Raw genomic sequence first — 1,941 nt, forward strand, 5'->3', positions numbered from 1 at the left:
GGCAGGGAGGAGGGCACGGGGTCAGGCACCCACCTGCCGAAGTGCAGCGGGAAGGGGCCGCGGATGCGGTGGAAAAGCTTCTCCCCCGAGTCCAGCTCCACGTAGAAGTAGGGCGTTCCTGGCTGCGCTACCTGTGGGGGAGACGGGCGGGGAGGAGGAGGCGTGCCGCAGGCCCCGGCAGCGCAGGGGCCTCTCCCAGCTCAGCCCACAGCAGAGAGCCCGGGCCGCGGAAAAGAGATGTTTCCCCACCGGAGAAGCGTTTGTTAGAGAGGAAGCGCTGCAGAACGAACCACCCGGCCCGGGGGCTCTACGCTCCATCAGCGGCTGATACCAAACCCTAACTTCCAGGGACGATGAAGCGATGGGTCACTTTTTTTTCCCCTCTGCTCAGGGTCATCAGCTGATGATGCATACAGGGCATTACTGTATTTTTTGTGCTTTAATTCTGCAGTTACCACTGCAGAGTTATTAAACGAAAGAATCAGCCAGTTTTGATCATTCTTAAGCTGAGCGCGGTCATCTTGTAGTAATATAGCACATTTTTAGAGGAAGAAAAAACATCTCTCAGTGAGAAATCAGCCTGTCGCTTACCGACACGGGCATCAGTAGTTGTAATGGCTTGGAAAGAGACCAGCATGCACACATGCTATTTCTAGCATCAGATCTGATCTCCCTGTGGCTGAGCACAAAGGAAAAAAATCCCATGTCACTATTGACTCACTTCTCTAATATAACAGGAAGATTTCTCTCAAATTCTTATCCTTAGGGAATCTGAAATTACTTGATGTGCCACCGCACTGACAGATGGTGTATGTTATCAGAAGGAATGAATTCAGCAAAACCTATGCACAGCTGGAATAATTTCCAGATAAGCAACACATCTGTTGTTCACCGGAACTTCACCCGGAGCAGAATACAGCTGGCACATCTCCAAGTCAAGTGTACAATGGTCTGCCTCCAACAGCCTAACCCTACCACACAAAGTGACCTCAGAGGGAAAAACCAGCCTGGACAGGACAGAGGTGAGTAACAGGTGAAATCTTGTCTCATACTTGCGTGATATCCGAGTGCTCTGGGATTTCTAGTAATTCAATCTGCTGTTCCTGTGCCTGGGCAATAAAGGTATCTTTAATGTCTTTGGAAGTACAGTGGTCCAATGGGACAGGAACCACCTGGGGAGGGAGGACAACATTTCCTTAAAAAGAAGAAAAGACAAACCAAACCGCTTGCAAAAAGCAGTCAGCTCATCACTGGAGCTGGTATGCTCCTCAGTACCATTCAGCATCATCAAACAAGACAGGCAAGCAACTATTTGTACAGGCTTAAACTTACGAGATTTTTTTCTGTAGGAGCTGAACAAAAAGCTGAAAACTAAAAGCTTGAACAAGTTCTCAGCACAGCCTTCTCCTTTATGATCTCTGTGGTAGTTTAAGGCCGCTCTGAAACAGTTACAGATCTGCCAAATTCAGAAACCACCACAATACACCCCTAAAGGACTGACACACGTGAACAATGACCAGAGTTCTGCATATATTGTTAGATTTTCAGCCTACTACCATTACAAACATGAGCACCACTGTTGATGTGCCAGTGTGAGCTGATCAGAGTCAGAGAGAGGTCTTGCAACTTAACTGAAAACCCTGTTGGCTTTTGAATCAGTCCCATGCAGGGAAGAGTCTTCCTCACCCACTCAACCAATGCTGTGCTGCTGTAACAGGAAGAGTTAAAGGACTACAGCAGAACCAGTACACTGGTTTCATCTGTGGGTGGGATGATTTCTCTCCATACTCTGGGAAGGTACAGAACAAAAAGAGTTTTCTCTTTCAAATCCTTTGCAGATAAGTGCAAGTTTATATTCTCCCAGGGTGACACTAAAACCGTACCTGTAACTGCAGATGTTGACTCCTATAGTTTCTTTCAAATAGGACATATCTCTTTCCC

General features: G+C 47.5%; 1 protein-coding gene across 1 annotated transcript in view; it reads right to left on the bottom strand.

The window, feature by feature from the left end:
• Positions 1-33: 33 nt before the first annotated feature.
• The window catches only part of CWF19L1 (CWF19-like 1, cell cycle control (S. pombe)), a gene marked incomplete at both ends in the record, with an annotated part of 13,271 nt that continues 11,363 nt past the window's right edge, over positions 34-1,941 (bottom strand). The window contains 3 exons of the mRNA XM_010132063.1: positions 34-131; positions 1,053-1,172; positions 1,884-1,941. Coding sequence (XP_010130365.1) covers positions 34-131; positions 1,053-1,172; positions 1,884-1,941 — 276 coding nt within the window. The remainder of the gene's footprint in view (positions 132-1,052; positions 1,173-1,883) is intronic.

This window comes from Buceros rhinoceros, unplaced genomic scaffold, assembly GCF_000710305.1.
Source record: "Buceros rhinoceros silvestris isolate BGI_N320 unplaced genomic scaffold, ASM71030v1 scaffold17202, whole genome shotgun sequence".
NCBI classification, from domain to species: domain Eukaryota; kingdom Metazoa; phylum Chordata; class Aves; order Bucerotiformes; family Bucerotidae; genus Buceros; species Buceros rhinoceros.